Source organism: Sceloporus occidentalis, unplaced genomic scaffold (genome assembly GCF_023333645.1).
Source record: "Sceloporus occidentalis isolate IW3139 unplaced genomic scaffold, rSceOcc1.0.p SCAF_7, whole genome shotgun sequence".
NCBI classification, from domain to species: domain Eukaryota; kingdom Metazoa; phylum Chordata; class Lepidosauria; order Squamata; family Phrynosomatidae; genus Sceloporus; species Sceloporus occidentalis.
Genome location: NW_028316987.1, coordinates 84,751,480 through 84,771,607, shown reverse-complemented (window position 1 = coordinate 84,771,607; position 20,128 = coordinate 84,751,480). Strand labels below are relative to the sequence as shown.

At 40.1% G+C, this 20,128-nt stretch overlaps 1 protein-coding gene across 4 annotated transcripts in view; it reads right to left on the bottom strand.

Annotated features, from left to right (window-relative positions):
• The window catches only part of DIP2C (DIP2 acetate--CoA ligase C (putative)), a 330,762-nt gene that overhangs the window by 28,646 nt on the left and 281,988 nt on the right, over positions 1–20,128 (bottom strand). For all 4 annotated transcript variants that reach the window (XM_089533524.1, XM_089533526.1, XM_089533527.1 and 1 more), the window contains 7 exons: positions 18,019–18,142; positions 15,552–15,673; positions 14,530–14,641; positions 14,328–14,437; positions 12,939–13,069; positions 9,061–9,229; positions 5,319–5,489 (listed from right to left, as the gene is read on the bottom strand). In XM_089533524.1, the coding sequence (XP_089389650.1) occupies positions 5,319–5,489; positions 9,061–9,229; positions 12,939–13,069; positions 14,328–14,437; positions 14,530–14,641; positions 15,552–15,673; positions 18,019–18,142 (939 nt within the window). The remainder of the gene's footprint in view (positions 1–5,318; positions 5,490–9,060; positions 9,230–12,938; positions 13,070–14,327; positions 14,438–14,529; positions 14,642–15,551; positions 15,674–18,018; positions 18,143–20,128) is intronic.

Sequence of the window (20,128 nt, the reverse complement as noted above, 5' to 3'; positions counted from 1 at the left end):
TATTATTAAGCATGTTAATATGGCAACATTATTCCCTCACATCCCTGTTCTCCAAAATTAGAACAGCAACATATATTCTTAATTTAAATTTCCTCACCTAGAACAAATCAATGGATCCTGCTTATTTTTTTCCCTTGAAAAAGAGAAGGTTTAGGCTACAGATTTAATTGCCATCCTGGACAAGTGGTAATTTCATTTCCAGTGAACAAAGAAAGCAGTATCACGGGTCCAAGGGACACAAAATTCTGTCTCAAGCAGTGACTGCATAGCATTACATTACCATCTTGACTATCAAATATTCAGGCTTTTCAAGGAATTAGCATATTTTGTTTCTACCATGCAAACCTGATGCATGCATATACATTTCATTTGGATAAATACATTTTGCATTTCTAAGTCATACTTAAAGTAGAAACCAGAGGTTAAGCATGTACACAGGAACAATACTGTCAGCTATAAACGCTTCATCACACACTGAGAGAGATCACTGATCCATGTAGCTGACTATCCTTTGGTGTAACTCTTGTCCTCCTGGTGTCAGAATCTGTGGTCTTCTAGACAGCCACGTTCCCCACTTCATTATACAATTTGTTTAGCATTTGCACAACCTTCCTCTACTGCATACCTGGCCAAAGGATAGCTCTCCCCATGTTGCTGGACTTCAACACTCATCAGCTCTAGCCATCACAGCCAGTTGCAAGGAATAATGGAAGTTATCCAACATCATCTGTAGGGCCATATTGTTCTATTTGGTCTGACATTGGTATTTTAGGCAGAACCCTATCCTATCCCTACTAGAAACCCTTTAATTCAAGATGGGCAAAGTACAGCCATGGACTGTTTTTGTGCCTCATTGTTTTTGTTCCTTTTGTTGTTGTTATTGGCAACCTTAAGATGAACCTATTATGGGGTGTTCTTGCCAAGATTTGTTCAGAGGGATTTGCCTTTCCCTTCCTTTGAGGCTAAAAGAGTGTGACTTGAAGAGTGTGACTTTTATGCTTCACAGAGCTGGCCTAAAATAATCTTTGGGGGGAGTGCATCTTTGTCATGATTTCCCCATCGTGATTTTAGGCCCAGGAGAGTTTTTCTTTTCTTTTTTTAAGGAAGGAACAGAAAGTGAAAAAAGACTCTTCTGCAAAGTATTTGTAGGGTAAAATATTTTTTGGTATTTTTTTTCCTGGATGATACAATGGGGATGCAGTCCTCCACGTTCTTTTGAAGAGGAGCTAAGTTGGCCTCCTAACTTCCCAGTTATCCACCTCTGCTTTAACTAGAGACAGGTCAAACACAGGATTTGATGCATGTATACGCACCCTCAAGCAGCTGAATAACATCAAGTAGAGTCACCTCTAGAACAATATGGTAACATAAAACATGGTTCATTGGCTTTTTTTTTAGTGCACGTAATCGATCAAATATCCTACATGATCAGCCTATATTGTTGAAAAAGACTGGTAGAATGAGAAACGTGTAGTTGGTGTTCTGTCCATACTGTAACTCCATTAAGATGTTCTCTGAAATGCTCAGGGCACTCAACACTGCCATCAGGGATGCCAACAGTATAATATTTCTACAGAGAACCATGAACTTTAATACAGTTAGCTATAATAATGTTGGTGGAGAGAAATGACTGCAAAATGTTTCCATAGCAAAAACACTTCAACTTCTACTAATAAGGGCAATTCATCTAATATGTCATTGCTTCTCAGAGAAAAAATAAACTGTGGTATTCAGATATATACCTAAAAACATACCTGGTTATGGCCAGAAATATCTAATTCTGTGGGTGGAAAACTGATGGATTCAGGAAGAATAATGTCTCTTCTCTGAGCCAACAGAGAATACCACAGAGTTCTCACAACACAGAAGCTGTTAGTAAGGCTCATTAGTATATAAAAAAATACATTTTAAAAAGTAAAATACACATGTACACAACCCTTTGCTCTATTCTAAACATATTTTACATTCTTTATTATTTCTTTCCTCTGTTGCACGGTAATGACATCACGACATTTCAGACTGGGGACTACTAACTTTGACCAGAATCCAGCTGTTTACTTATAAGTATTTCTCTTAAAATCTGCAAAACCTGAAGGGAAAACCCACTGGAACAGGGAGGCTGCAATGGGAGAGGGAGGCAGAGAACATACCAATGCCATTGCAATGGATATAAAATAAAAAAGAGGAAGGAAGGGGGAAAAAGAAAAGAAAAAAAATGTGGCAGCAGTTATGGAAATAACATCAGCTGCTGCTACTGCTTTTCCTCCTCCTCCTCCTTCCTTTCCCCCTTCCCATCCCCTTCCTTCCTCCTTTTTATTGTGACATCTTTGAAGACCACTACATTAGATACCAAAGGACACCCTTGGATCTTGGCCTTTGTAGGTTCTAGATAAGAATGAATGGAATGACACAAGTATAACCATCAAGTGGACTCCAGAACTTAAATGCATAAAATGTCCAGCTTATACAATATGCCCCCAAAACGGGGCTTACCTGCAGCAAAAGGTCTTACTTGATACTAATAGCTACAATACTGCTAGGTCAAAACATCATGGCATCCTACACTTGTCCCCTTTTAATGGGCAGAGGCCAACATATTTAAAGCATTACCTTCATTAACAAAGATAAAGAAGCTCCTTTTTACAAAGTCTTTTTACACCTGACCAGCCCCTTTCATTACTGTCCTCTAGCTAGCTGAAATTTGTTTTAGCAGCATCAGCATTTGGTGGATGGTAAAGGAGGGATGAAGAACCCAGACTTTTGGTGTTGGGTTGCAGCAGCATGTCTGCAGTAAACAACCCATTAAAGCTTGAGTTGAGAAAGAGTGGGATTACTGTACAGCTATATCCATGGTAGCTATGTGTGCCTGCCTACAACAGGCAAGTAAACTGCAGCTGCCTCCAGAATCCCTTACTAATAAGCATGTGTGAACTGCAAAGCACAGAGAAAAGGGGAAAGTAGATAAGCCTAACACACACATACACACCACTCACTTCCATGGCAGCATTCTCTGAAGATGCCAGCCACAGATGCTGGCAAAATGTTAGAAACAAGCTGTTCTAAAACATGGCCACATAGGCCAAAAAATCCACTAAAAACGAAGCCTAACTTGTTCTCCACAGCATGTTAAAACAAACCAAAACAAAGATATGTGTTTGGCCACCAAAATGAAAATCATTAAGAAAAGTAGAGGTTGGTGAGAGGGGAAAAATATTTCTGAATGTATTGTGAAATGCAATCCTAGAAATGATCTTTAGAATGTTTAAATTGCTTTTGTTTACTTATGCATTACTGTAGTGTAGGTTTCCTGAATAAGAAGGTTTTTAAGAGTGTCCAAATTGAACGTTGGCATTAGAAAATACCATCGACAGCTAACAGATTACAGAATCATTGGGGTTGTAACATACATTGCTAAAACTCTAAAATAAAAGGCAACAAATCACAGGAAAAGCAGCTTTCCATTGCCTGTCCAAAGCTGGGACTAAAAGCTGTCCAAAGCTGTGGCTACCTTGGACAGCCAGGAAGGGATGAGAGGAATTACTGGCTGCCATTCTAATCAGTAAATCAACAGCATTGGCAATGCCATGGTAGGGAAGCACAACCAGCCCTGGTGGACCCTGCCAGGGCAGGTACACACCCCAGCAACTCTCCCCAATATGTCCAGTACTGATATCAGGTCTCTGTGTTCATGAAAGTGTGTGTATATAATTACTTTAGAACAGTGATTCTCAAAGTGGGTGGGGCACTCGCCTCTGGGGGAAATGGAAAGATCCAGAGGGGAGAAGAGGGAAAAAGGAAAAACTGGGGTGAGGGGTGCAGGAAAACAGGGTGGCAAGGGCGCCTTCAGTCAAAGTATTGGTGCACAAGAAAGACAAAGGGAACCAGAGGCCTTTAGGACCATGGTGGGATGAGAATTGCATTAAATTTCTCTTTTCAGGATCCCTTAAAACCACCACACAGCCTCTGTGTGGTGTTGTCTCCTGCTCTTCACCTGCCCATGCAAACTCACTCCCTTAGCTGTTCCTTCACTAATAATGCAGAGCATGTGACCACTATAAAATCCCTCATACACATACCGGCTGCTTCTTTCTCCACCCTGATGAAGAAGGATTGAGAGTCCATCCTTACTGGGAGAGCGTCTCCCTTTGCACCTGGACACAGCCAGTAGCGCAATGACCAAGAAGCCTCTTACCTGGACCAGCTCGGACAAGAGGCTTCTTGCCCATGCTGGGCTTTGCTGCAAGGCTGGCACAGGTCAGAGGCCTCATGAGCACTGCTCAGCCAGCTACTCCATTGCTGTTCCCAGGATGACCAAGTGCAAGGGATACAGTGATTAAACAGCCAGTTGAGCAACAACCAAGAAACCTCTTGCCTGTGCCAGCCTCTTGCTGGCACAGGCAAGACGAGAGATTTCTCAATTGCTGCTCAGCCAGCTGCTTCATTGCCACTCCCAAAATGACTAGGTGCAAAGGGAGCAGCAAATGAGATTGGTTTTTTTGAATTTGCATTAGAACAGTAGACCTAATATCAAGAAATATGCATGGGGGGCACTAGGGTTGTCACTCAAGAGGAAAGAGGTTGTTAGCCCAAAAAAGTTTGGGGACTACTGCTTTAGACCTTCCTTGTTTTAGCAAAAGGAAAACAAGGAGCCAAATTAGTATTTTTGACACTGAGTCAAGCAGCTAACTAACAGAAAGCCACTAAAACCTCACGTCTGTCATGAACTCAGCTGTGTGTGGCCTTAAGTAAATCTGTACTGAGCCTCAGCACCACATCTGCAGTAGGTGAACAGGGAATACAAGCCTACTTTACAAGGTTGCTTTAAAGAAGGAGCTCTGAACACATGGCCATATATTGGCTACATGTTATTATCAAATCCTGTCACTTTCTATCTAAAAGATTAATAAATCCTTGATCTTATCTTTTGACAGAAGCCACAGCAACAGATACAAACAAAAATGGTTTTAAGCCAAGTGGTTCAAATTACATGCATAAGCAACATGCCCATTTCAAAACACTACGCTACTCAGAGGAAGAAATAAGTTCCATAACATAATGCTTACAGCACTTGGAAGGACAGCTATGCCCACCTGTAGTAATGTTGATTTTAATAAGCTATAACTTTAGGAACTATCTATCACACTTTTTTCTAAGATCAGGGCAGAATAAATGCTATAAATGTGATGTGAAGGCTTTGTGGGAAAAGAAAATACAGAAAAGAGGTATTTCTGGCAAAATGAAAAAGCAACATCACATGCATTGGTTAACCAAGCTGTCTGGAAGCACTGCTTTTAAGATTGTTGTCAGGAATGTCTTACCTGTAAGCATATAGCCAGGTTAACTCTGCAGCCAAATGATGTGCTGACAGCCCTGGGGTGTAGGCCCAAATCCTTAAAAAGCTTTGAAAAAGACTGTGTCAGAGCTATTCGAGGTCGTTCTTCTGCCACAACTACACATGTCCGTACTCTTGAGAGGTCCAGTCCCCTTGCCTGGAAACACAGTACAGATTGAAGTTATCACAAGGGCAATGTTGGCATTCAGTCAGTTTATTTCAGCAATTTTTGAATCAACTGCCCTGTGAACAGGAAAAGAGGCATCCATCAAGGTAAAGTGTCACCAGTCATTAAAGAGTAGGCTAGGAACAAAAACACCTTTCTAAAAAGTAGGGGCAGGAAGAGGTTTCTTAAATATTTTATTTAACTTTCCTTTGAGTTGGCAATTTAGTCTCAGAACTGAAGGTAGAGGTGAAGAGAAGCAGAATACAGTTTGCACTGTGAAGAGCCTTACTGAGGCTGCATCTCTACTGCAGAAATAATCCAGGGTGACACCATTTTAACTGCCATGGCTCAGTGCTATGGGATTCTGGGAATTGTAGTTCAGTGGGGCACAAGAGCTCTCTTACAGAGAAGGCTAAATGTCTAACAAAACTACAAATCCCAGAATCCTACAACACTGAGCCATGGCAGTTACAGCAGTGTCAACTTGGATTATTTCTGTAGTGCAGAGGCAGCGCAAGAGAGCAAGCTGGATGAGGTATTCTGGGAATTGTAGTCCCAATAGTAACTTTCCGATGCTCTGGATATAACTGTATTTGATTTGTAAATCCAGCAGCAAAAGTGTGTCATCTGGAATCCTGATAAGGCAATGTTCCTAGTCATGCAAATCTTTGCAAATGCATTTACTTTATGAGAGTTACATTTTCTGTAAAGACATGACTTATGAATATTGCAGGGCAGATTTGCAATTAACGGGGATGGAGTTGCAATGTGGGTCCCACCCTGTTTCTATCCATGCTTACAAATTTTGAATGCATGAATAGGTTTGTGATAAAACTGCTAGAAATTCTCTGGAAGCCATGGTATAGGGCAGAATAACTACTATGATGAAACCACTCTCCTGATTTGTATATTGTCTTCTTTGAAAGTGACCTAAAATCTTCTAGACATATTAGCCCTGCTTACAGGTCTCATCATGTGCCAAGAAAAACTAAAACTTATCATGAGCTCAGGAGGAAATAAAAAATGAAGTACTAATGAAATATTTTACTCAGCTAGCAAATGCTCAAAATGGCACACAATAAATCAGGTGTGGGGCTAGAGTGAGCTTCTGGATTGTAGCTCCCCTGATCCGTTCCTATTAAGTATACTGGCTAAGATTGATGGAATTTGCAGTCCAACATGTGAATGGCCACAGTTGCAATAAATTATTAAAAACAGATATTGATCTGGTTCTGACTATGTGGATGAGCCTGGGTGAATTTGGGACTTATGGAGACAGCTTTCCTTCAGTGTGGCTGTCAGACTGAAAGCTTTTGCTGCATTTTCAGCTACTGCAATTTATCAAAATGAAAATTGGACAGTTTGTAGTTGCTCCTAAAGTGTACTAAAAGGGTCCAAATTTAAACTGTATTTTCTTTGAAGCTGGTTTATTGCTATAAACAATAAATTGAGAATAATTACAGTTTAGGATTGAGAGACAATGCTAAATTGTAAACTGAAAAATGGAAGGGAATGTTTCTGGTCCATCTTTTGTGACTGAGTTGGAGAGGAGTGGCAAAGCAGCACACAAGAAACTCAGCAAACTCATTCAGATAAACCAATAGTCTGAACAAGGCCACTGGAAACATGTGGCAGTGATATAACCTATGACTAATTATCAGCAAGAAACAAACGCTCAATAAAAAATTAATGAGGATGTAAGGCAGAAGACATGAGCAATTTCCCCCAAATGTTTTCTGGTATCCCAAATATGTATTTTATTAAAAACCAATATGCCAGCAGTCCACTAAGTTGCTCTGAGTAGTTAGTGTATGGCTCCCAGGTGGGTCTCCCACCCAAGCAGCTTTCAAAACCAAAGCTACTTAGTTACAATAGAATAGCATTGTTTCCCTCAAGCCATTATCTGTGTTTTCTCTCTGAAGCTCCTCTCCTGGTTTCACAATTTATCCTGGGGAGCTGTTCCGCTTTGTGAGATAGGCATACTGGAAAGGGAAGCTGTTTTCCCCCCTGTTGTGATATTTTTGTTTCAGAATTTATTTTACACATTATAGAACTAGAAGCAAAGAATGACAAAAAGGATCTGGGGGAAAAATACCAAAAATAATGGCTAGGGTGAAAAGCTTAATGCAAAACATTTGACAAAACTACATGTGTGTCTATTTATTTTTATTTTATTTGTGGAATTAATTGAAATTCTACCTCTGATTTTTTCCTACCCCATCACCCTAGATATTTTGCAAATTTTAAAAATAAATAGCAGAAATGTACAACTAAAAGGAGTAACAATCCAATAAAATGATCAATATCAGCAAGGTAACCCTACCCCCACCCCCAACAAATGTAAAAGGGAAAAACAATGAAAAAGAGAAAGAAAAGCCTTCATTCAGCAGCAAAAAACAGTGTGTATGTTAATCTTGTTTGGTACATATACTGCTACAAACAAGATGCTCTCCACTGTTTACACTAACTGGCATTTCTCCACTAACTGACACTGTTTACACTAACTGGCACTTACCAGGATGCTCAGGAAAGCACTAAGAGGACCAAAACTGTGAAAACAGAGCATGGGAAAATGTATCTTACGATATTAGTTGCAGGGTATTCTGGGAGCTATAGTTCACACAGTGAGAATAGGAGAAGGGGCCTGATATTTGTACTCTATAGTCCTATTTTACCTGAATGCAAAGCAGACATTAGGGCAGGCCATAGTGTTAGATTCTGGCTTATAGGTGGCTTGAGGAAGCCCATGTAATACCTTTTTCAGAGCAGCATTCTCTGCTTAAGAGCAACACACGTTTCAACAACTCTTCAATGGACTTACCAATATTTAGGCAAGTCCCTGCACAGTTTGCACAACTTACTAATGGCATGTTGTAATGAAATAAATCATGAGCAACAGCAACAAAAATCTATCTATGACCAGCAAACTACAATTAGGTAAAGTACTACATATACTCCCAAAACCTGGGTCAACTTATCCATGGGTCAATGCAAGTCCCAATCTTAACTCAAAATAGGAACCACCTCCTTCTCTGAGCAGAGTAGCAAAAAGGTCCATCCTGGGTGAACCTAAAACAAGGACCAATCCCCTTTACTCTCTTCACTGTGGTGGCTTCTGAATGCATGGGCAAGAAAATAACGGCATTCTTTGTCATAATTTTCCTTTCCTTCATTCTTTACATCCTTTGTTACATGCCCCTAGGTTTTACCCTCGACTTATACACAGTTCCTATCAAAATCCATAATTTTGACTCCCAAGTCTTCCCTCAACTTATAAATGAGTCAACTTATAGTCGAGTATATACAGTAAGCACTGTTAAGCAAATGTTCTTCTGCAACCCCAGCTCAAGGTACAGCAGGTAAGAAGGTTCCTAGAAAGAGGAATTCCACAGGCACTGCTGGAGATATTCCTCACTTTTCAATTTGCTTTCTTCTCACTGAATGGAGTCTTCTGACTCATGCAGATGATGACAGGACAACACTAAAAAAGCAATACTATGTGGGAAGGGAAAATTAGGAGAAGGGGGGGGGGGGGAAGATAGACCACATTAGATTTCCTTACCTTCAGTGATTCTGTTTGGGAACCGAGACCTTTGGTACAAAGTTCCATCACAGAGTAAGAGCAAAAAGTGTCTCTCACTTTGTACTGACTCACAGCCAGGAGCCAGAGAGCAGGCGTGGTCTCCAGTTCTGAGGGAGGAATCAAAATAGACTGGTGTCCTGAATAAACGCTGCAAAGATATAAGATTTGTTAAAACACACACCAGGAAATCTCTCTTGCTAGACCAGAAAATGGCAAACTGAGAAAAGGATGCTACTTTCCATAGCTTTAGTACATTTGGCACATCACTGTACATTCCATAGGGCAGAATGCTCCTGCCTCCATAACTGTCATCCTTCGGCCTGCGAGGGAGTGACCAGGCAGGCCCAGATCCACCAGGGTTAGCCTGAAGAAGAAGATCCCTCCCTCCAGTGCATCTGCCTTGGTCCAGGCCTCAGAGGGAGAGAAGAACCACTGGACCTCATCCCCTTTCCCACCACCATTCCCTTCTTCTTTTGTGTCATGTCTTTTAGATTGTAAGCCTGAGGGCAGAGAACCGTCTAATTATAAATAATAATTGTAAGCCACTCTGAGAGCCATTAGGGCTGAAGGGTGGGGTATAAATACCATAAATAAATAAAAAATAAAATAAATAAATAAATCAAAGCTAACCAAAGAACTCTGTTCCTGGACTAGTTTGGATCTATTAAACTGTGAGGTCAGTTGACCAGAGTAGGGTAGCCATTTTTTCTATAGAAAGCAGGATATTCCCAGTAGTGTTGGGAGGACTGAGTAGAGCTTGAGGAAGTTACTTTTTTGGTCTATAACTCCCAGAATTCCTTCACTCATATGGACATTGACCATAATGGATGGCTAATTTGGGGAGTGTCGTCTCTCCATATCCACGGATTCCTTATCCACTGATCCAACCATCCACAGCTTGAAAATAATAAATTTTATTTATTATTAAATAAATAACTATTTATACTTGAAAATAATTAAAAATATGTATAATTTTCAAAAACAAACCTTAATTTTGCCTTTTATATAAAGAACCATTTCACTACACTATTGTAGTTAATGGGATTTGAGCATCCATGGATTTTGGTATTCCTGGGGGGTCCTGGAACTAAATCACAGCAGATACCAGGCAAAATCAAGGTTTTCTTTTTGGGGGGAGATCAATCAATCAATCATCTATCGGTATAGAACATTTCAAGCCGTGGGTGCTTGAATCCATGGATAAAGAATCCGTGATATGGAGGACCAACTGTACATTTATTTAGAAGATATATTCACAGTACGTCAATCCAAATACTGTTATAGAACAATTTACATTTACAGCACATTTAAAAAACAACACTGGTATTCTGTAAAGGGAGCAACCCAATCTCCAAATGAAGATAAATAAAGTTCAGTAGCAAAACAGATCCAAATGTTAGTATTGATGAGTTTGCCTTAAAAATAAAAAGTGTCTGTTTATTAACAGAGATATTTGAATTAGTGCCAACTGTGTTCCTCTGGAGGGAGTGCGCTACACCCAGGACACTGTCAATAAACATTTCAGAAGGCCAAAACCAGAAGTGGGCAAAAGTGACCATCAAAATCATTTTTGCCCCCTTGACCAGTTTCCTTGATTTCTGCCCCTCCCCCAAGTATCTAATTAGAAGTCCCAAAGATCCAGGGAGTGCAATCAGCCATTTTCTTCCATTTCTCCACTTGCCTGATTTAGGTTGATATGGTCCATTCCTCAAAATAGGAAGCACCTGCTCAAGTACTTCTGGTTTTGAAATGGGCCTATAACAGATGAGGGGAGGACAAAAATGGGACAATGATTGTGCCCTCTGGGGTGTTTAGGGGCCACAGCAGCCACTTTGGTGGGGGAATGGGGGCTGGTTTGTGGGTGGGCAGTGTGAGGGGGGAAATGGGAAGGATGTGGGTTGCCTAAACCCCTTAAAGTTGCCCACTTGGCCTAAAGTGTGTGTCTTCAAGTCGTTATCGACTTATGGCAACGCTAAGGCAAAACTATCATGAGGTTTTCTTGCCAGGATTTGTTCAGAGGTTTACCATTTCTGTCCTCTGAGGCTGAGAAAGTATGATTTGCCCAATGTCACCCAATGGGTTTCCATGGTTAAGCTGGGATTTGAACCCTGGTCTCCAGAGTCATAGTTCAACACTCAAACCACTACACCACATTGGCTCTCAGCTACTTGAATTAACTAAGAGATAAGCTATAAAGAAAATATTGGAGAGAGGAGAACAAAGTCACGTCACAAGAATTCCAGCATTCCATATTTAGCACAAACAGCTAAAAGCAAGAAGGTAGGTATCCATGAACTCACATTGGCCTGATGACTGTTGCTGTGCCCAGAAGGCATCAATCTTTGACAAAGATCCCCAGGAACTCCTGATGGAGTGTATGGCCAATTGATAGGAACTTGGGAGAATTTTCAATAAGAGGTCTATTGTTCTGCTTTGCAAGGTTTCTTTTCATTATTATTTTATACCCTTTATGACATAAAATAAAAACAAAAGCAAAACTTTGCAAAACCCATGGAAATACACTCAAGAAGTATCAACTGGTTGGCTCTGTGCTCCAAAGAGGTTTTCCTTTGTGGTCTGGAAGTCTCAGAATGCTGCATTCTGGGACATCACAGTGGAGCATGCCAGCACAACTTCATAGCATCTTCAACAGGAATAAATATTTAGATTGTTGTTTTTTTTTGGGGGGGGGGGGCGTTGTGGCTGCTTCTGCCCAGATTGCAATCCCTGGGTATAAAGGGATTCAATCACTCTTCATTCTGCTGTAGCAGCAACTGATGTAAATGGTTCTAAATATGGATAAGGTGCCATTGCCCTGACTGGTTACTCCTATTACCAATTTAAAATATCTCAGATTTGTTTTCATGACCAAAAGGTTTATCAGAGGTTTGGGAGAGCTAAAAAGGAGGTGGGCGGGTGGTGTGAAGGAAGAGCTCCTGGAATAGATTTGTGTCATCTTTGTGTTTTCTTTGCATACAGATGTGTATATGCATACAGAAAAGTTATAGTTTATTATCGTGGGTGGGAAAACAGTATGGAGTTGAGTATTTCCTACCATACACTGACTAGTGGATGATTTCAGGTTATAAGCAAGAGCAAGCAGCTAACACACCCTTGTATTTTCTCTGTGTAAAAATGTGGAGAGAATGTTTATTCACCAAACAGTCTCTCTCCACAACAAGGAAGCCTTTGTTGCACCTCTCACAGCAGTTAGGAAGCACTGAGACAAAGCATGCCTGGTTAACTCTGCACCAGTTGAATGAGGCATGCATCCAGCAAGATAAAGAGGGGAAAGGATTAGCACCTTCTCATGCTTTAAGACATTTTAAAAAAAATCCAATCTGTGGTTTGCACAGGTATTTTTTTTAATATCAGCGTATTTTTAAGGAGCAGCAAAACTTCATAACCAAACACAACCAGCTGAAAATTTTTAAAGTGGTAAACTGATTTCAAGTTTGAAAACTGAAATTTTAGATTCCGAATTTTTTTTAAAAAAATCTTTCCATGAAGTGCATAGTATTTTTCTCCCCACCCACTTCAAATATCCAGTTCACACCACATGATGTCCTTTTACATTAATGGAGTGCATTTATTAGTGGGGAACTAAGCAGAAATGATTCTTTCCACATGTACAGCAGCCAGGACTTTTATCTATTTTTAAACTTTTTTGTTAACTGTACAGTCCAATATAGATTTATTAAATTTATTTCTGAAGGTATTAATCCACTCTTCTCTCTGATAAACCTCTTGATCACATCATCTCAGAGTTGGTGGGTTCTCCCTCTCCCTCTCTCACACATTCTTACACACAGCTTTTCTGTTTTGTGATGCTAAGAAGCACCTAAAGGAAAACTTACCTACAGAGGCACCAAAGGACAAACCCAAGTCCACAGTAAGGGTCCAAACAGATAGCAACTTCTCTAGAAGGATAAAGCTCACACTGCAGCTTTATAGAACGACAGAAGGCACTAGTGGCTGCATGAGACATCTGGAAGAAAAGATGGCAATCATTAAGATGATGAACTGTAGCGTTCTGTACGTTTGTTTCTGAATGGCTGCCAGGTCTTCAGTCAGTGAGAGGATTGATAAAAATAAGCATCCCCTTTACAAGCCCCCTGCAAAAACACAGACAGAATCATTTATACCTAATGAAAATTAATATGTTTTTCAATGCCTAAATTCAGTCAGCCAAGTTTAAAAAAAAGCAAAGAGAAGAGAGGGAATGACTCATTAGAGTCTTTGATTTCTAGGTTAGAAATTGTCAAGAATTAAATGCCACTGTAAAGAAAACAGGGTACTTCTTTTAAACTGGGGCAGGGGGAAGTGTCAGAAAGGTGACAACTATAGCTCAGTGATTACATGTTTGGAATAAAGTAAGTCCCCAGTTCATTCTCCAGAATCTCCTGGGCAGCACCTTGGGAGAGCCCATCTATCCAATCCTTTTGATAGCCCCTATCAATTGATTTCCCATTTGAGAAAAAGACACATTACAAACACAGTAATAACATAATGCACCACAGATATAGCACAGCAGAGACACCATAGTGCTGGAAGGGTAACAGCAACCTTTCCAACTCTAGCCCAACATCTGGGGACCCAACTTCCATCACCCTTGACCACTGGCCACATTCTGAAGGAAGGATGAGACTCATAGTCCAAAACTCTTTGGGATCCAAAGGTGGATCAGATGAGGCTGACTGTTCTTAGTAAGAATTTCATAGCATTACAGCCTGTTTGATGCAGTATGAAATAAATGCAGGTTCAGTTGGCAGTATTTTGGACTACTTTTCAAATTACATTCTCTAGATCGTAGCCAGACAAAATTACTCTTTGTACTATAGCTCCCACAATCCCCCAACTGACTAGTGTCTGTGCTGGATAGGGGCAACCAAGCATATTTTATTCACATATAAATACAAAATGGCATGAGGTATACTTTAAAAAACAAACAAACATGGAATGGAGCATGAAGCACTCCAAATGTTGTTGGCCTGAAACTTCCATCAGCTCTAGCCAGTATGGCCAATAGCAACAGATGATGGGGACTGGGGTCATAATAATAATAATAATAATAATAATAATAATAATAATAATAATAATTTATATTTCCCACCTCTCCCTGTGGATCTTCTGGAGGTCCATAACATCCCAATCTCTGCATTGCAATACTCTACCCAACCTCACTCCATGTCATCCACACAACATGTTTCACATGGCATCATTCAGTCTAGGTGTGGACTTCCTACCTTCACCCCCGCTAGCATTCCAGTTGTGGATACACTGAAATCGAGATAAGCCAGCATGTCAGGGTTAGATGGTTTGTAGATCTGAGGAGGCCGCTTCTTTGGCAAATCATCTGAGGGGAAAAACCCAGAAAGGCATGATTCCTGAAGTGCCTGGAAGATGCAACAGTACTTCAAAATGAGATGAGCAGAGGAAAGCAAATACCTGTGTCTAATATAGGGGGCCACGTTCTGACATCCACAGCTGCTGCTGCTTCTCGTGATCGTAACAATTTACATATTAATTGTGTTGTCATTAAACAAGCAGACCGACTCACCTGAAAGTTTCAGAAAAAAGAGAGAAGATAGAAATGAGACAGATACTGCCTAACATACAAATTGTTGATATATTATTGGGGCATATATTTAAAACTTAAAGTTTTTTAAAATAAGTGTTTTGTTCAGTTACAAAAACAGAATGGTCACATATGCAACCCTATGCAACTAGCTCAAAAATATTAAGGCAGCTTTAACTTATTATGTTTTTACCCTGCTCTTTAGACTTTTGAGGCAATATGGAAGGTAACTTGCAATAACTTCACAACAAACCTGTGAGGTAGAACACCCTGAGACAATACTGGCATATACCTTCTTTAAAAACAAGAGAAGTCCAGCCCATGAAGTTCATGCATCAGTTCCTCATTGTTTTTATCTACTGTAACTTTTATTAGTTCAAATACTTTAAACTCTAAATTGTCTTAGATATCTTGGGTATATGCCGTATGTAATAAAAATGGTTGGGCAAGGATATGAATCCAGTTCACATTGGTCATGGTCAGCTATCCCTCTGGGTTTTTATCTAATGGGACAAAATTGGGGGAAATTAATTTTTAACAATCCAGAAGCCTCCAGTCATCATAGTCAATTCTGGAGGATCCTGAGACCTATAGTTCTTGGAAATATCATTTTTCCAAGCACTAGCTGGGGAGAAGCTAGCTAGCTTCCTTCCTTCCTTCCTTCCTTCCTTCCTTCCTTCCTTCCTTCCTTCCCTCCCTCCTCTCCCCCACTACAAACTGCTTTGAAAGAAAAGGCTTTTCAAAAGCAGCTTGTGATCTTGGAAGTGACTGAAGATGTGTGGAGGTTCAAAGGGAAGAAAAGTTTGACAATGTCATCAAGATATGCACAAGCTCCTGGAATCCTGCCATTGGTTTCTTTCTTTTAATTAACCATTTTTATTAACCATCTGACCTCCACAATCATCTTCACTGTAGGCAACGTGGTTGCGATGTTCTGTGGATGTGGAGGACGAACTGTGATTGGCACGCAGCCTGCATATAAGCACCCGTAAAATGCAGCAATCAAATCTATTCCTGCATGAAGAAGAAGCACAAGAACACAATATGATGTTCTAGTTTGAAGGAGAAAAAAAACAAACACCTTTCAAGTCAACACAATTTATGAAGACACTGCTAGCACCGAGCACAACACAGTCAGTGGTAGTGCATGGATCCCATGTCAATGGGGCAGTGAATCTATTCTGGGTTTAAATTAAAACTTAGGTAGAGAAGCTTCCCAAGATGCTATTTGTGGGGCACCTTGAATTGCACCCTTAAAGTTCAAAGTAAATCCCAGAGTGGATTCATCACCCCATTAATATGGAAGCCACCAGTCATCCACTGACTATGTTGAAAGATTAAAAAATCAATATGAATGTTATGCTATGTGCTGTTTCCATTCTTTCTAATTATTCTTAAGCTTCTCCAATTTTTCTAATATGAACTATTTTCAAAAAGCATGGAACTGTTTAAGGAAGCCCTTAAGGAAAGGGTGAGCAAAATGTGGCCCTCCAGATGTTGTACTGCAACTCTCAGACTTTCTCACTACCAACTATGCTAGCTTGGGTTGACAGGAGTTGCAATGCAACATCAGAAGGTCCACACTTTATCCACCCTTGCCTTAAAGGTTTGAACTGATGTCATCAAAAGGATAAGTGAAATTAAAAGAGTTTATGACAGCCCACTGGGTCATCATGCTATCTCAGTTCAAGTGGGAAGTGACCAAGGAGTAGATTCCACCTTTCTTTTCAAGGTGGAATCTACTCTTCTGGGAGGCTCACCGGACATCAATTTTCAGGTCACTTTGGCTGTTGGAAGAAAGCAGCTTCTGTACTTAGTGCTCTCTTGTCCACTAGGGATGAGCTGGTTTAGACAGAGGAAGATTAGGATCTTTTGTCTTCCTTTCCCACTTGCTTTTCCTTCCTCTGTCAGCCACCTATCCCAAAAGCATTATGTCCAGATAGCACTGGCTGGTTCAGTCAGGGTTATTTAAGTGACTGTCTTCTGCTGTAAAAGAAAAAGAACCAACCCAGAGTGAATTCCTCTGCTCTTTCTTCCTGACTGCTTTTTGATGAGGGAAGACATATTCAACATGCCTCCCTTACATCCTTTCCCCTTTTAGATTAGTTTAGAAAGGATCAGGCTATTGCTATACAATAATGTTATTTCCTTCACAAATGTTCCTCCTGTTGGGGATTCTAAACTTATTTTTTTCCTGCAATGTGGTTCTTTCTAATTCACTATCCTAAGATGGGCATCTCCGCTGTGACTGGAGTAATGGTTCTAACAAGACTTTCATTCCAATAAAAATATTGCATGATCCTTCCCTTCTAACATGAACTGATGTCATCAAAAGGATAATTAAAACTAAAATGGAGTTTAAGACAATCCACTGGGGCATCATGCTGTCTCTGTTCAGGTAGGCAGTGACTTCTTTTCATGGTGCACTTCCTCTGGGAAGTACACCTGGCTCCAACTTTGATGTCATTTTGGCATTATGCAAAGAGATTTTGTTTGTTTGCTCAGGCATTCAAGGGTATAGCATAAGATGCTTTTAGCTGTGCCCACCCTCACCCCCACCCCCCCGGAAGTTTGGCTGAATATCTTCTATTTATTCTGAGTTTTCCATTATTCTTTCATGTTTTCAAACTGAATTTTACATATTGTTTCTCCTTATTATTTTAACATATGCTGAACTCAGGGTTTTGCACTGGGCAATGGAGAAGAAATCTTTTACACAGATAAAAATAATGACCATGATTTTAAAAAAACCAAACTACAGGTGATTTATACACTATATACCAAATGAATACATTATTAAATGATAGGTTAACATTTCTGTAAATCCTGCTCACCGAATAGGTCTACTCAGGTTGGGACAAGCTAATGGATTCAGGCTATAATTGAGTGTAACAAAACTCTGTGTCTTCATTTTGTTCCTGAACAGAAGGTTTTCATGTGATCATTACTATTTTTAAGTTGTTGGAAACAAGCTCTCTTTATATTGGAGAAAGTTGAGAAAGAAATCCAGCTTTCTCGCATCGTGTGATTGCTAGGTAATGGGGTTCCTACACTGCTGAGTATTTCTTATTGTGGTGCTTTTTGGATATGTGGAAATGGCACCTTCAATTTAGACTGATTCTGAGCTGAAATAATTGAAATTAACAGGTACAGTTGGAAGAAAAGTTAGACATAGCTAAGTCCCATACAGAAAGATGGGAAAAGTGGGACACAGCTAATCTAAACCTCACAAAGTGCATACACTCATTGCTTTTCAGCCATTATTATTTTTAATGACTAGCTCTGTTAGCCAGCTAAAGGTCAGTTTACAATAGCAAAGTTTTCAGAGTCAGCACTGAAAATACATATATGCTCTTTACCTGGAGGGTAGACCAAAGCAACGTGATCACCATCTTGTAAATGTCCCCGTTCCATCAACATAACTGCTATCTTTTCAGCTCGCTTATGTAGCTGAACACATGTTAGAGAGTTTGCTATTGTCCCCTGTATTTGGGAGGAAGGAAAAAGCAGAGAGCTTTAAGCAAGGTTTTTTTTTAATATACACGTTTTATTCATAAATGATCTAATTACAGCTCATTTTAAACTGGGTCAGTGATATAAATGTGACATATAACAACTCATTTTCACAGTTGTGTGTGGAATCTGAATTAGTGATGAAAGTCAGAAAGATGAACCAACTGTTGGCCTCTAACCAGGCCCAAATGCCCTTTAGATTTCTTCTCAACAACTACTTAATTATAGTTGGGGTTTTTTTTTTTGTGGGTTTTTTGGGCTATGTGGTCATGTTCTAGAAGAGTTTATTCCTGACGTTTTGCTGGCATTGTGGCTGGCATCTTCAGAGAATGCTGATCTGGAAGTGTGTGTGTGTGTGTGTGTGTGTGTATACACACATACATACACACACTGTGTGACCCTGGGTGAGGAGGAGTGATTCCCATGTTAATCTGTGTATTGTTCTGTTGTTGATGGCCTTCTCAAGGTAGGAGGATATGCAAAAGAGGATTAGTGTCTGCTAACTGGTGATCATTGTCTGCCAGGGAAGCCTCTGACCCTGAGTGGTTTCTCATTTGCATTTTCTGAGTCCTGGTTTTGGTGTTCTTCAGGACTGGTAGCCAAACTTTATTTACTTTAAGGGTTTCTTCTTTCCTGTTGAAGTTGTCCAAGTTTTTGTGGATTTCACAAACTACTTAATTATTTTTCTCTTCCTTTACATCAGTGCCTCTAAGGGGAAGGACTCACAGAAACCTAAGAGTTGCAAGGGAATACAGGGGCTATTTAGTCCAACTTCCAGCTGTGTAAGAAGACACAACTAAAGCATTCCTGAAAAATGCCCATCCAACCTCTGTTTAAATACATCCAAAGATGGAGTGTCCACCCCACCCTCCAAGGCAATCTGCTCCACTGTCAAACAGAGTTTACAGTCACGAAGTTATTCCTAATGTTTAGGTGGAATCTCTTTTCTTATCATTTGAATCTATTGGTTTGTATCCTAGTCTCTGGAGCACAGAAACATTCTTTCTCCATCTTCTACATGACTACATGAATTCATTAGTTATACAGCTATATCCTTGAGGTCCATCTGAGGAGCCCTTCCATTGCCTTGTGGAATCAATATTTATTTATTTGATCTCATTTGTCCATCATTTTGAATATTTGCTCACTTCAAGTCAGACAATTCTCTCTCCCTCCCTCTCTCTCTCTCTCTTAACAAGAATACATTCTTTTCTCAGTCTTTAGCTCAGTTTATTTTAAACTGTATTAGAAGTGCCCTTTATTCATCTAAATCATTATTTTATTGATTGATTTGATTTGTATCCTCCCTTCATCCTATGATTGGACTGAGTGTAGCTTATAGTATAATAATACAAATACAATTAAAACACACAAGAAATAAAAGGAACAAATAACAAGGAAAGACCAAGGGCCATCTTGGTGGTTGCTCCCAGGCTGTGGAACTCCCTTCCTAAGGAAGCTAGGTTGGCACCCAGCACAACAAACCCTATTCTTATAATTCATTTGCTTTCCCTGTTTACATCATGTTGGGCTCAAATGCCCTTAAAATCTGGGCCTAGTCCATAATGGTTGACTACACTGAGGAATCTTTTCTGCTATATCCCTCTTCCCTTTCCTGACTAAAGTTATCAGGTAGGAGCAGAAAGGGTCATCTCCCTGTGGGTCTTCAATAGACCCTGCACATAGATACAGATATATAGTATTGTTCAGGGCCTACAGAAACCATAGCAGCCATGGTAGCATAGATTCATACAATCTATGCATCTCCCATGATTTGAGGCAATGTCAGATACTGTCATACATGCATGCTGGCATCCTTTATAGCTTAATGGAGGCTCCACTGAGAGCTCTCTTCACTGTCAGCTTAGTTCTGGAAGGGGAATCAGGGAGGCCTTTAGGCTCTGATGAGTCTTGGATTTCAAACCAAATTCAGATTATATTGATAATAAAGTGGCT